This window comes from Solea solea, chromosome 1 (genome assembly GCF_958295425.1).
Source record: "Solea solea chromosome 1, fSolSol10.1, whole genome shotgun sequence".
Lineage (NCBI taxonomy): Eukaryota > Metazoa > Chordata > Actinopteri > Pleuronectiformes > Soleidae > Solea > Solea solea.
Genome location: NC_081134.1, coordinates 14,256,672 through 14,270,710, shown reverse-complemented (window position 1 = coordinate 14,270,710; position 14,039 = coordinate 14,256,672). Strand labels below are relative to the sequence as shown.

Sequence of the window (14,039 nt, the reverse complement as noted above, 5' to 3'; positions counted from 1 at the left end):
GAATTATATATGATTGATTGTTTTTTAGATTGCATAATGAATTTCTACAGTGATCTATTACATTTTAATGTCACCTCTAATTACTTTCTTTCTTATTAATACTCTTTTTAGGTACAGTAGGCCAGTAGCCGCAAATACATGATTTATTACAGATGCACAGTAATTGCTTGAATTATGTGCCTTTTCCTTGTCAGAGGTACAATAAATTACTTTCTTCTTAAATTATAGTGGTATAATTACATGACTCTTAGACAACAAGCTTGTCTCATTATTTACTGAAGAGCTTAATTAGCATTTATTTGCATAATCTGCATATGAAGTCAGATTTGTGTTGCCTTCAAAGTACATTTATTTGTGCAATAAATGCATACGTTATACTCACTACGCTATCCTCTAACAAAATGTATCATTCGATTAGTCATCCCACTACAAGGGGACTGTCCTTCTGACAGTCATGTAGTTCTCAGTGTATCTGTGAAAGGTGACATGAGGAGTTACTGTATGATGCATGTGTTGGTTGTGTTTATGAGGGGGTATGATTAGAAGACCAGCTGTAAAGACATACTGGTAGAGCATGACACAGACACACTACTGATGGCTCAATATCCCTCTTTTGCTGCCATCTAGTGCCTAAATATTTTTGCTTGGCTGCTGTGATGCAACATTGTGACATCACTGTTACAGTTAATTCATTTAAGTTAAGAGAAATGGAGAAATACCATAACTTCTCAGAGATTGTGATCACAGAAATGTTTATTATATGTATATATGTATATGTATATATATATATATATGTATATGTATAAATACATATATATATATATATATATATATATATATATATATATATATATATATATATATATATATATATATATATATATTATGTATGAATAATATAACTTAAATAACCCAATTTCATGGGTTGGTTTTTTTCTTATATGCATAAGATGCAAGCTGTCATCACTTTACCAGTTTTAAATCATAAAATGTGTATTTATACAGTGAGAATCCCGCTGCACAGTTATTATAAATACAGACATTCTCGAGTTATCTGTAATACTGTGATAGTATGCGTCAGTGACAAGCTGAAACCCCTCTCACCCTCTCTTGTTTCCATTCCTCTCTTGGTATTTAGAGATCCACACTGACATTAACCAAAGGAGATCCTCAAGTATGTGACTAGGCCTCTTTTTTTGAATTCACAAAGTCAAGTTATAATATTTTCAATGTAAATTGCTTTGTATATTTCTATAGTGATACAAGGGAGAGTACAATATCTTCAGGGGTCTTAGGCCAAAATTAAGTAAGGATATTTATGTATTTTTATCTCTTCAGTAATTGATCAGTTAGTGATTAATCACTGAAAATAATTGTTGTAGTAGCTGCAAATTACACCTAATATAGATTTTATTTGTCATCTGTGATTGTAAACTAAGTTATAAAATACCATGATGGACTCAAAAACAATCAAAACTGACAGTAATTGTATATACTGTAGATATACATTTGTACCAATTAAAAATACATACTCCTAAATGTCCTCCACATGGAATCTCCTGTTTGGATATTTCTAGACAGAGAGACGTGTTTGACTGCGTTGGCTCATTCCAGGAACTGAATCAGCACAACATAATCTAATGTACTTGTATAGCCTGTAAAAACAAAGCCGAAAAGTGTTTCGAAGTGCAGCAGCAAAATGTTTTTACATGCCAAGAGAAAAGCTGAGATGACAGGGAAAGAACAGGAGAGATGTCTTGGACATTTGCACGGGGACTCGAGTTTCATGGCTGCCACACACATTTAAGCCCACAAGTTTCCGAGGGAAAGTATAGCCAGCGCTGGCAGGCTGTGTGTTGTGTGAGTGGAGACTGGAGAGGTGACTGGACAGTAGCCACGCCACACAGATCCAGATCCTGCAGGACATTGTGTTCTCTGTCAGCGAAGTGCCGCTCAGTTCATCTCAGCTAGGTTGTTTGAACAAAAATGCAAAAAAAAAAAAATGAGGGCCACAAAGGTCACACTACATGTACTGAATATTTTGCCTCATTGTTATAATCAGTTCATCTATCGACTTACATTAACATTACTTAAAACTGCAATAATAACTAAATTAATAATTCATTTCATCTTGTTTAATAGTCAAATAATAGTTTTGAGGTATTATTTTCAAGCAATATGAAATAGTTTCTGGTTTTCAACAAACAAACTAACAAATAAACGACATGTGCCGTTATAATGAGCATTTCTTTGACTTGTGCTGTATATCAGTTTACCTTTACATTCACTGTAGATGGATGTGCATACAGATTTACATCCCCAAAAAATACCTGGAACACACACATTATTACTGATGGTATTTTACACAGACTTTTTGAGCATTTGTGCGGTTGCCATTGTGCTTAATTATGCACATATTAAATTTTGCTTTGACAATTAGGTTATCAGTCTTATCGTGCACCATTTGGCAAGACTGGTGGGTTCGGGCTGTGTGAGAGCATGGGAACATGAGAGAGGACTGGTCACGTTACTGTTATGTTCACAACTTCATATTTTCTCCACAAGCTAAAGGTCTGTTTATATCCACCACCAAGGTATAATAACCTCCCTCTACCTCTAAGTAGCGCAAGACACATTTGAATGCAACTGTGTCGTCAGTCAGGCATGGTAGCCTTTGATGTGCAGCGAAAATAAAGGCTCTAATTTATTTTTCTCTCTTTAAACATTCATTAAGAAACACTTAACATTGGACCACCTCATGTCCCATGCACACCAGGACACGTATCCATTGACACAGCAGGCTGCAAATGACACACGATGTCTGTCGTCTGTTGGCATCCAGAGACAGGTGTGCTTGTCCTGGTCTTTCCCTTACTGATTGATAGTTGATTCCACTCCCATCTGTTTCTGCCCCGTCAGAGTCACTTGTTCTTTCCGCTGTGGCCACCTTACACGGAAATAAAACTACAGGTCAATCTGCTCTTACAACCTTTACCAATGTAAGATAATGACTCCAGGCTTTTTCACAATGCAGTTTGGTTTTTGCAAGACAGAAAGCGATATGAACACGGTGTGAAGACTTACCATGAAACATGAGCTGGCAAGAAAAACTCCTTTCCTTACACCACTTCCTTGCTCAGCTCCACGCTATCTGCCAACTTCTCAGAACCCAGTTTTAGCCATGAGCCCAGAGTTTGGCTTGAACAACCCGGGTGAGGCGAGTTTGGCTGGGGTCACCGGGGCTCATTTTGCGTTCTGTGCTTCTGTTGTCAAAAGTATTTCATGGTGGCTTGAGCAATGCTGGATCCCTTTTTCCACTCTGTGAATTTAAAGGGGCCGAAATGAGTGGGAAGCGTGCAGAGGCACGCTTGTCCGGAAATGACTTGATTGACCAGCAGCGAGTGTGTTGCAGCCTGTAGTTATTTAAACTTTGAATAACGTGGACGGCAGCCCCTGTGACGTAACATGAACATACACCATTTCCCTGGAAATGATTGACTTGGAAGGCATATTATGATCGTATTTCACCAGCAAAGTTAAAATTGACCCCCTTTTCTATCTAAAGGGAGGTTATCAGTGGATGTTTTTGTCAGTGAGAAGGCATCGTAGAAATAATTCGTGTCACTCATCTCGTCTTTCAGCAGGAGAGCCCCAGAAACCACAGGTGTCCTCACATTTCCCCTGTTAATAGGTGCACGTTACTGGCAATAGATAAGGAGGGAATTTGCATTGCAACATATATATATACTGTTGCGCCAAATAATCAGCAGCCTGTTCCTTTTAGTCACAGTCATGTGAATCATTTATTTTAAATTGTCAACACATAGCTTCTATTTTGAGTTTATCTCAAAATTCGCCTGTGAATTTACCCTTCTCCTTTTTTGGACACCTGTGCAGTCCACTCAAGAACGTGGAACAGGGATTACCACCTGTTACAGTGAACGTCATTTGAAAAGGAAAAACAACTGTAGAAATTTAATGACCATTGTCTCACTTCGTCTTACACGCTGAATAAGTACTATGTACAGTGACCATTTTAACACCCAGCAGGTGAGTGACGCTGGTGGGCTTAACACTTAAAGGCTCTCAAATACCTCATAGCCGAAAGCATTGCCAAGCCCCCTCCCCCAACACACTTGACCCTTGCTGACGTAGGCTGTCCATTTACATTTAGGGACACCGGCTCACTTCACTCCTAATACCATTTCTACTGTGGACAGAAGCAGGCAAGGGACAACGTTTGAGAGAAATAGATTTCTTTTTTTATAAATAGATATTTATATTATTACTTGATATTAACCAAAGCTCTTTCCATTTTGACTATTTCTTTCTTTTTCAATTAACTTAAAATCTTGCAATTTTGAATCTTTTCCTGTTAAATTTCTTTGTATTTTTTTTTGGTCATATTTTCTTTTTTTATATATATTTTCATCAGCTTGGAGCACTGAAAGGTAGAGCTGGCTACGATTTTTGAAAAAGTCTTTTCATCTTTGTCGAGGACATTGCTTGTCCTATATTTGTCAGAAGTTGGTGTCTTAACGTGACATTCATATCAACGGCAGCCATGAGTGCCTCGATAACAAACACAGTCGGAAATGACAAGGGCGAAAGCTTGGACTTCATGCAGAATCGGATCGAGTCGCTGAGCAGCAAAATGGACAAGCTCATCCACATTCAGGAGAAGGTGCTCTACAGACTGGACGGGATGTCCCATGACATTGATGACATTGAAAAGGATATGGAGAATCTGAAGGTTGACAAGGAGGAGATCCATTTGCCGCCCAGAGTTATGAGCCAGACCCAGGTGATGGGGCGAGAAGTGAAGAAGATCTGCCAGGAGATGAGCACCATTATGTCGGCAGTGAACCAGCGGTCTGAGCAGCAGGCTCAGAAGCTTGAAGGGATGGAAAAGCTGGTCCTCAGCATGCAGCAGGTGATCGGCTTCATCGGGGAGACAGTGAAGAGTTCAAAGATTATGGAGCTGATACTCAAAGGTCCGACTTCTCGGAAGGTCTCCAAACCCAAAGACAACAAAGGAAAGCAAGCTATCAAGCGGAAATCGTCTGCAGACACAATAACCAAGAGACAGGACAAGGTGAGATTAGGAGTCAAAGTTGTTTGTCTTGATGTGATTCTGAAGAATGGATTTTAAAAATTTGAATTATACATTTCTAAAGTGTTGCAGCACATCAGTATGGACATAATGTCCCATCCTTGTCAGTTATGTAAGAGATACTATAATTTCTGCCCTGCTGACTTCAGTGTCTTAGATCTTTCCAGGATCTTGTTGGTCTTGGCAGAACATGTGAAAATGATCATAGCAGCAAGGCTGACCATTAACACTCCGCATGCCTCAGAATGTGACTTGGTCTGTCTGCTAAATTATTCATTTAATGGGCAGGCGTAACGGGTAGTGTCTGGGCATTGGTATGTTTACACAAGTGCTGAAGGCGAAGAGAATAACAACATTTTTTTTTTATTGTGTTGTGCCATTTACTTCATTCATTGCATTACAGCAATAAATGTGTCACTCGTATCTTACTGTATATGAAGCCATTATTTCATTTGTACTTGTTGGATCTCTTTCCATGCTGAATGCAATGTGACCATGCTGGCATGAGCCTCACTGTGGGACCTCCCGGCAGGGCACGAGAGGGCTAGTGTGAGGCCAGTGGTGAAATGTGAGTGGCCCAGTTTAGAAATGCTGTTTTTGGATCGGGGGCTGCTATAGTGTTTGTGTTCCAAAAGGGATTCGACCCCTTCAGCTTCGAGGAGTTAGGTGTCAACAAATAGTGATGTGTCAATGTTTCTCCTTTTCTTGCTTTAGCAGTTTGTTTCGCTCATGGACTCAATTAAACTGTTTGTCTTTTACCTGTTTATGCCAGTTCACTTTATTATTTTCAGCAGCTGTAAAGTGGGTATTAGCCCACATGCAATGCAATTCTATGTAAACTGCAGCACAAAATAGCTCTTCATAAAATTTCATTGGGATTCCTGCTGATATTGCTGTCAAAGTAATTCCGACTTAAAGGTGCTCGTAAAAGTCTGCATTTAACATGGCATGCAGTTCTTGGAAAAAAAAACGTGAATATGCACTTTTGCAAATATGATCTTAGTCCTGACGCAGACTGAAATGTTTAATTTTATTTCCAAAGTTATAGGTTTTTTTCAGCTTATTTGCCCGGACAGGTTAAGTCACTAACATTAACATTTTAAAACTTAAAAATCACCAACCTTTGACCGCCAAAAATCAAATCTGTGGATTGGTTTTGATTATCTAATTGTAAGACAATATCGTGGCCCTGTAATAAAGGTCAGTAAGTGCTGCTTGACATCAGCGGCATGTGTTGCACTTGCAGACATCACCACACTCTTATCACTTGTGTTGCTGTAGAGTCATATCACTTTTCTTCTATGATCTACAAGCAAATAGCAAACCTGAGTGATTGTGATGTCATGTGCTAACGTTATCACACACTTGAGAAAATACTGACTGTACGTCAGACAGTCACTTTCTTTTTTTTGTCCAAATTAAATCAAAAATACCACTCACTAAATTCAGGATAATTAAAGGTTTCTATCACAAAGTTAATTCCGACGACTAATGACCTCATACCAATCTGATTGCTTCAGTGTGCATCCAATTTCAGAGAATTTCTGTCGTCGTCAGAGCGCTTGTCAGGTGGTCATTTCATCTTCTGCCACATACAGAGGTGTGACATTTCTGTCAGTTACTGTGGCCTCCACACACTTTCCCCTCTCCCCAATCAGAGATTTGAACTCCTAAACACACTGCTGTCACTGGGGAAACACTGCACTCCTGTGTTGTTTATCCCACAACACCCTTTAGAGAACAAATGTGAGAGAGCCTGTGGTTCAAGACAGGTTTTTCCATCCATGCTGACCTGATCTGAAAGTGTTAAGTGCATTTCCTCAGCTGAGAAATTTGAACAACGGCCTACGGTTGCTTGTAATATTTTCCGCTCAGGGTCAGCATTGCATACCATTGCTGAGTGCGACAAGTGATAAGCTATAAATTCACTACACTGCTGCTGTCCATCCATGTGCCATGAATAATCAAAGACATGTCTTACGAGTTGAGTGTGTGCATGTGCAATAAATGTGCTATAATCTCTAAAATGTATTCATTTTTGAGGGGCACTATGATTCTAACTTTATTAAATCATGTTTTTACTGTAATTGTATTGAAATATATATATTCTTTTTAAAGTTTTGATTAATTTATGTTGTGTGACCTTAACTTCATCTTATTTGTTGCAATTCATACGTAACATGTGATATTTACTCCATTCCATGTGTGCATCTAAACCTACTAAGCATTGTATATTGTCCTTTTTTTGTTTTTTTACTAGAAAACTACCTCTAACAAAACCAGTAAAGGGAACCAACAGATAACTTCTGCATGTGAGCCCAGTGCTCCACAGCCTTCTCACAAGATAACGCTCCACGGACCAAAGCATTTCCTCGCCTCCCGCAAATGTGGATACTTTGTACGTTTATTGTACTTTTAGACTGTAGAAACTTTGTGTATGTTGTTGATTATGTGGTTTTGCATTTCTCTTCTTACCTTGTTCTTATTGTTTCTATCTTAAAAGACTGTAAATTGTGTTGTTGGGCTGTATCCGTGACAATATGACATTTTTTTGCATAGCTTATTTATTTATTTTTTTGTCATAGATGAAAGACCATAAAAGCAGTGACGGGGTAGAGAAGCCTTGTCTGAGCCCCAAAAGTCAAAAAGCTCAGAAGAGGATGAAGCCACCAGACACAACAGGTACTGAGAACTAAAATATTCCGTAACTGCTTTATCATAATAATAATAATAATAATAATAATAATAATAATAATAATAATGATAATTATTATTATTTATTATTGAACATAAAAACATGCATCTATGGCATGAGATATGTCAAAATGTCAGAGCAAAGAATTTGGCAGCCTCACACTTACAACCTCACACGTTACAACCTTTCACAAATACATATTCAGTCTTGAATATTGACAGAAAGCTATGATAAATATTTATCAGGTTGTAAAAGGGAACAATTGTCTTTTGTCTTTTTTTTTTTTTTTTTTGTAGATAACATCTCGCTGAAGAAGCAGGTTTTGCTTCGTCAAGAGGTCCAGAAACTAAATTGGGAAAACTCAGAGAAAACAGCTCACCAGCTCACTGCTGGAAGCCTGGATGTGGAGGCTGCAGTTCCCCCCACAGATCAGCAGCTTGAGTCTTCTGCTTGCAAGTTGGTGGACCACCAGTATGAAGATTCCCAGGCGGTTGAGAAGAACCACGAGGTTGTTAAGGCGTCTATTAAAGAGGAAGCACAGACAACCATTCCTGAGGGAGAGCCAGTGGTTGCAGAGCAGGAGCCTAAGCTTGATAAGGAGGATGCTGAGAAGGAGAAGGAAGAGAAAAAGCTCAAAGTCCCAGAGAAAACAAAGGAAGAGGAAGCTCCTGCTGCAGAAGAAGTAGCTAAACCCCCAGAGATACCTGCTCCCCTTGACACAAAAAAAGATACAAAAGAACCAACTCCTGCAAGGTAGTCTCACTCAAGATCAACAGGTCCATTAACAGAAAATGAACATAAATCTGTATTGAAAATGCATTTTGTTTGTAAATTCATAAATGTGAGACATGCTGCTTTTCCTTGTCTCTTACAAACTACCTGATGGCACCAGTTCACCATTCATCTTGTTTCAGGCCTGACACCTCCCCAGCTGAGCAAGACCAGGTAGAGGAGAGCAGCAGCACAACTGCCAAGTCCTTTGTGACCGAGGAACACTTTGTCGTGGAGGAATACACAGCAGGCCACGAGAAGGTGAAGGAGACGAAAGAAGACGAGGAAGAGAATGACCCAAAGCTTGAGTCTGCGGGCTTGGCCGTGTTCAAGTCGGATGAAGTTGAATACCAGTTTAACCTCAAGCAAAAGTTGGAGATGGAGACGGAGGACAATGATGCAGAAAAGGAGGAAGATGGCAATGTTGAGCGCTACTTTATAGGTACGTCGGGACTAGGAAGTTAAGCTATCAATAATATCAACTTTTTTTCTATAAGGTTTTTGTTATGGAGACATTTAAAGACACTACAGTAATTTGAATTAAGACCTACTGATGTGTATATCAGTTGATATTAACATTTTGTTTTGTGTATATTAAGTAAAAAGTAAATCAAATTACAGTCCAGGGCTGCCAAAGTAATAGTGTAGACATTGTGTCACCATACACATAGTTTACTCATCTAACTTGGTACAACATGGTAGTGTAAAGTGTGAAGGTTGCCTGGCACTGAGATATGCCCCTCTGTAATATTGATACAGCAATTGTGTTTATCATAGCACATTAGTATACAAAGTGCTAACTTGATTATGGCAGCCATGGACCCTTTCAAGCACCCCAGCATATCTGATCATGAATGAAGCTCCCGTGTTCGCACATTCCTTGTAACCCAGTAAAAGAGATTCTTATCTATTCTCTTGTCCCCCATCGCACTTCAGACATCGCTCCTCCTCTAGGGGCTCCTTTCAATCACCGCATTGTGTCGGCCAAGCCTAATCAGATCAGCAACTTCTACACCATAAGCTGGCAAGACATACTGGGCGGGTGAGCATTGTGCTTCTGCATATCGCATAAAAGAAAGTAAAAAAAAAAGGAAATGAATCCACCTACTGTGTCTATTTGATCAACAACACATCAAAGACAGTGAGAGAGAGTTTTAATTCCCATAGAGCCTGATTGCATAACCTCCTCCCCCCCCTTGTCTGCTCCCCTCTTCTCTCCCCTGGTTCATAACTTCAGAGTCACAACAGTTATTTTTACTTCAGGACAGGATGGTATGTGAAACAGTATCCCTGGTGCCAGCTGGGAGCTAATCGCTAAGTGTTAATCCAAGTCTTCAAAGAGGAGGCAGAGTCCAGCTCGTATTTAATGAAAAAAACAGATTAAGCATCCTTGTCTGAAGCAAGACCTGTTTTTGATTTCTCATGGGAAAAACACATTAAAAGACTGTCTCTTGTCCTCGTTTACAAATATCTGTTGGCAACCCTGGAAAACTGTTTTTCTTCTTCCTTCATTCATCTTCAAGGGGTCGTTTCGGCCAGGTGCATAAATGTGTTGAAAACTCATCCGGTCTCACTTTCGCAGCCAAGGTCATTAAAGTCAGGAGTCAGAAGGAGAAGGTACAGCATCCAACATACATGGCGACTGTAATTAATTAGATGTATTTTAATAACTGCAGTTAGAGCCCTGCATGCTCCTCGTGATATAAAAAGCACGGTGTGGGCTCGGTTACAATTTTTTACTTCACTACAAGGCTACACTTGGAACAGAAGCAAAGGGAATACTTCTCACCTAAGTGAGAAGTGTTTGACCTAGAAGAGAAGATGCATTGTTTCATAGTCGAGAACAGCTGACAACTCTGATCGTGTGTGTGTGCGTGTGACATTGGCCTGCGTTTGTCTGCATTTGTATGTATTGACCCGTCTGTCTGCACTTGTGCTTCTTGCAGGAAATGGTGAAGAATGAGATCCAGGTCATGAATAATCTGGACCATGCCAACCTGATCCAGCTCTATGCAGCTTACGAGTCAAGGAATGACATCATCCTTGTTCTTGAATTGTATGCTCTTTTCTTTTATATTTCCAGCACATTCGTTTATTGATTTGTGAACATAAACTTACCACTCAAGTCAGAGAAAAGGACCATTTTAATTACATGAAATGGGTGGCTCTAGGGGTCCACCACAGATTATATTCAGCAATTATATTCAATTGTTTGTGTTTGAATCGTTGTGAATACTGAAATGTTTGTTGTGATCCTCAGTGTTAGTGGAGGCGAGCTGTTTGACAGGATCATTGATGAAAACTACACTTTAATGGAGCTGGACGCCGTGATGTTCATCAGGCAGATCTGTGAGGGCCTGCAGCACATGCACAAAATGTACATCTTGCACCTGGATCTAAAGGTGACGACCTATTGTCTTTATGACTCTTTTTGAATCTTTTGTCATTTTAATTTAACTCATTAAAAAAAAAAAACAACAACATTATTTTGTTGTAAATTTCAGCCTGAGAATATTCTGTGCGTGAGCAGAGTCACAAACAAGATCAAAATCATCGACTTTGGTCTCGCCAGAATGTAAGTGCTGGCATTTTGCTTCTCCTTTATCATCTGCTGGAGTTTAATGTAAAATGTCACTGATGTTATGTCCCCCCCCACACACACACACAGATATAAACCCAGGGAGAAACTGCGAGTGAATTTTGGCACTCCAGAGTTTCTCGCCCCAGAAGTCATCAACTACGACTTTGCGTCATTTAACACAGACATGTGGAGCCTCGGCGTCATCACCTACATGCTGTGAGTAAACTACACGCACACTCAGGCCTACACAAATGTATGACGCAGATTTTAGCAGACTAATATCAACGTGTCTTCTCGTCAGCCTGAGTGGTCTCAGCCCCTTCCTCGGCGATGATGACAATGAGACTCTGAATAACATCTTGGCCTGTCAGTGGAACTTTGAGGAACATGAGTTCAGGGATACGTCAGAAGAAGCCAAAGATTTCATCTCCAGGCTCCTAATTGTAAATAAAAGGTATCTGTCATGTTTTTGTGTCTTGCTTTGTTCCCGTGTGCTCGTCAGAGATGTTCATCGGATGATGTTAGTTATACTCATTATCTGTGCGTCATATTCATGCATCACTGTTGCTTCTTCATCAGTTGGAGGATGAGTGCATCTGAAGCCTTGAGACATCCTTGGTTGTCAAGCACAGGGCTTCATCATCGCCTTCATTCAAAGGTACAGAATACACCGTTATTTATCATAAAGAGGATGAATTCTGTTTGCAAATGCTTTTTCAGCTTTATTTAAGTGTATTTATTCATTTTAGAAAATGAACATTTCTAAAATGTAGCATGTAACATGTGCTAGTTTTTTTTAGAAACAAAAACAAATTGTAGATACAGAACTCTATTAATGGAATAAGTTGTTGTTTTAACAGATCATTTATTTAACTTATTGTTATTGTTTACTGTCCCTTTTCCACAGAAAACCATGTGTAGGTCACGGCAATCATCATGTGTGCTCGTGCCAAATAGTTGAGGTTGGTGTCTTATTTTGTTCTTGTGGTCATTTTGCTTGCAAAAATCCTTTTTCTCATCTGAGACATAAAAATTACACTTACCTAAACCCCTCACAGGAATATATTAAAAACAGCCACAAGGGGGAAGCATGTCTCAAATTTTGTGTAGGGTGCCAAAGCAGGGGCCCTTCCTAGATAGAGTGTAATAACTATCCTTGTTTATTGAATACTGATATTTTCTGTTTTAGGGCACTACATTGATGTGACAGCTCCAGCTGTGGCCACTTGGACCAACGCTCCTGTCCATGTGTATTAATCTAAACTTCGGTAGATGTACCTGTGCCGTTTCTTTTGAAAAGTCCTAAACTGTGTTGTGTTAATGTAAGAAAATGTACCAAAGCAGTCTTCAAGCAATTACATATTGAATTATTTTACTCATCGTCAATGTAAAGCGAGAGAAACAACAAGTAAAGAAAAATACTAAGATCATGTTACATTAATAAGCAGTTTTCATTCAATCAGAGAGATGAGTTTTCAATGAATGGTGGTGTTTTAATGCACTACAATAATATATGAGGTTGCTTTTTCGTCGTGTTTATGTTTGCACATTCTACTTATACTTCACGTTCAGTTATCCAATCTCTTATCTATAACCAAATACGTGTATACTTAATACACTACCATTGTTTGCTGCTGTTTTCATGTCCTACTGATAGATTTCAAGAATTTAAATGTTAGAAATATACCTCAACTGCCCAAGGCTACAACATGATTCAAGTGATGTGACACGTGTCATAACTCGTGATGCCTTTCTCCCCCCCTCACTTAGAAATGTTGTGTCCGAGCTGTAAATAGACGGCGAACTGTAGATTGAAATCCACGTGTTGTCGTGGCTTATGGAGGGTGTTTGTTGTGCTGTGCGTCGAGAGAGAGTTTGTGTGGCTGTTGTCATGAGTTGTCGTATATGTGCACTTTATACTGTTATTTATTTAAACACATATATCATATATCATATTCGCTGCTAGTACAATTCATCTTATTGTGCTGTGTGCCTGAGCTGCCATGCCACTGGAGTGCACTCTGGCTGCGTATTCACATCCCTCTAGAGGCGCTTTCAACATTTCAAAGTTGTCTTTGAAATACCTTCTGTGAAGGTTCACTACATACACTACCTACTTAATGATAACTCAGTGCATAAACTATTGTTAGTTACTACGTTTTTATGATTTCTATGTTGTTGAACACGGACTGACTGTGAGAGAAGCTGTCCCCACCGAGTGTTAGGAAATTCAAATTCAGCATGTAGTTGTGTAGTGTGTAAATCTCCATTAAAGTGGAACTGTCACCAGACTTTTGTTTTCTCGTGGTCCATTTTTTCTTCTTTTTAATTTAACATTTTGCACAGAAGCACACGGAACTGTTGAGGGGTTTAATAAACAAGTTTAAATATTTATAGTTGACTGCAATTTAGATTTCCAGGATTGGCAGGCATTCTGGTACAATATTGTTGTTTGTGTGTTAATGTAGTGTATTATGTAACTATGTATTTTGAAGTAGAAAACCTCTCCTCTTAAATGCTTATCTATTATTTAAAGATCATAATGTGATCGGTGAGGAGTAAAGAGATGGCTTAATAGAAAATAAGTGAAAACAAAACAAAAAAGAAATTCTTAAAAACAGGAGCATAGGACCGAGCCAATGTACAGTCTTTCAATGTAAAAGATACTGTAAGTTAACTTAGTTGCTAATTTTGGTAAAAAAAACAAAAACATTTGCAGCCGATGTCTATTTGAACCTTAAACACACAAACAGCTGATTCCAGGAGCCCCTTAATATGATAATAGATTTTTACTGAGGTAGCTGGAGGCAAGAATTGAGGTGAATGGCAGCGCGGAGAGGAGCATGTGTACATTTCAAGCAACATTTCCCCAAAGTATA

General features: G+C 39.1%; 1 protein-coding gene across 2 annotated transcripts; it reads left to right on the top strand.

Moving 5' to 3' along the window:
• The first annotated feature begins 4,194 nt into the window (after window positions 1-4,194).
• On the top strand, window positions 4,195-13,451 carry mylk4a (myosin light chain kinase family, member 4a). Of its 2 annotated transcripts, XM_058643529.1 has the most exons (15): window positions 4,195-5,095; window positions 7,374-7,511; window positions 7,699-7,795; window positions 8,105-8,561; window positions 8,723-9,021; window positions 9,516-9,621; window positions 10,103-10,196; window positions 10,526-10,635; window positions 10,840-10,981; window positions 11,084-11,154; window positions 11,248-11,376; window positions 11,462-11,614; window positions 11,740-11,818; window positions 12,068-12,122; window positions 12,350-13,451. In XM_058643529.1, the coding sequence occupies exons 1-14, from the start codon at window positions 4,565-4,567 to the stop codon at window positions 12,119-12,121; spliced, it is 2,460 nt and encodes an 819-aa protein (XP_058499512.1). In that variant the 5' UTR covers window positions 4,195-4,564; the 3' UTR covers window position 12,122; window positions 12,350-13,451. The 2 variants fall into 2 exon arrangements, with proteins under 2 accessions (XP_058499512.1, XP_058499522.1); XM_058643539.1 differs by lacking the exon at window positions 7,374-7,511.
• The last annotated feature ends 588 nt before the right edge of the window (window positions 13,452-14,039 follow it).